This window comes from Pygoscelis adeliae, unplaced genomic scaffold (assembly GCF_000699105.1).
Source record: "Pygoscelis adeliae isolate BGI_AS28 unplaced genomic scaffold, ASM69910v1 Scaffold772, whole genome shotgun sequence".
NCBI lineage: Eukaryota > Metazoa > Chordata > Aves > Sphenisciformes > Spheniscidae > Pygoscelis > Pygoscelis adeliae.
The window spans coordinates 34,389-35,090 of record NW_008824199.1 but is presented as its reverse complement, the minus strand read 5'-3'; the positions used below and the strand labels follow the sequence as shown (position 1 = coordinate 35,090).

The window sequence follows — 702 nt, the reverse complement described above, 5'->3', positions numbered from 1 at the left end:
CGTGGGGCTGGGGGCTGCTGGGGGGCCTGTCTCCCAGACGCTTGCTTCCCTGCAGGTTCTGGCTCCTAAAGCTGCTGGTGCTGGTGGGTCTCTGTGCCGCCAGCTTCTTCATCCCCGAGGACGGCTTCATCCAAGGTGTGTCCCCCACCCCACCTGAGCTGGCACCCCGGGTCCCTGCCCACAGCCCCCGTGTGCCCCCTGGGCTAGCCCCACCTCTGCCCTCTCCCTCCAGCCTGGCACTACATGGGCATCTGTGGGGGCTTCGCCTTCATCCTCATCCAGCTGGTGCTGATCACCGCCTTCGCACACACCTGGAACAAGAATTGGTGAGTGCTGGGGCACCGGGCGGGCGCCTGCGTCCTGCTGGCTCTCACCCACTCTCCCGGCAGGCTGACAGGCGCTGCGCAGGACAAGCGCTGGTACCTGGCCATGCTGCTGGCCACAGCTACCTTCTACACCCTCGCCTCTGCTGCCTTCTCCTTCCTCTACAAGTACTACACCCACCCAGCCGCCTGCCACCTCAACAAGGCACTGCTCACTATCAATGGCAGCCTCTGTGGCATCATGTCCTTCATCTCCGTCACGCCCTGTGTGCGGCTCAGTGAGTACCGCATGGCATGGCATAGCACAGCACAGCGTGGCAGGGGCTGCTGTGTTGCAGGGCTGGCTGCATCCTGGGGCTGGGGGGAGCGGGTGTGGCGC

General features: G+C 65.2%; 1 protein-coding gene across 1 annotated transcript in view; it reads left to right on the top strand.

Annotated features, from left to right (window-relative positions):
* Positions 1–55: 55 nt before the first annotated feature.
* The window catches only part of SERINC4 (serine incorporator 4), a gene marked incomplete at its 5' end in the record, with an annotated part of 7,691 nt that continues 7,044 nt past the window's right edge, over positions 56–702 (top strand). The window contains 3 exons of the mRNA XM_009334794.1: positions 56–135; positions 233–326; positions 390–601. Of these exons, the coding sequence (XP_009333069.1) occupies positions 56–135; positions 233–326; positions 390–601 (386 nt within the window). The remainder of the gene's footprint in view (positions 136–232; positions 327–389; positions 602–702) is intronic.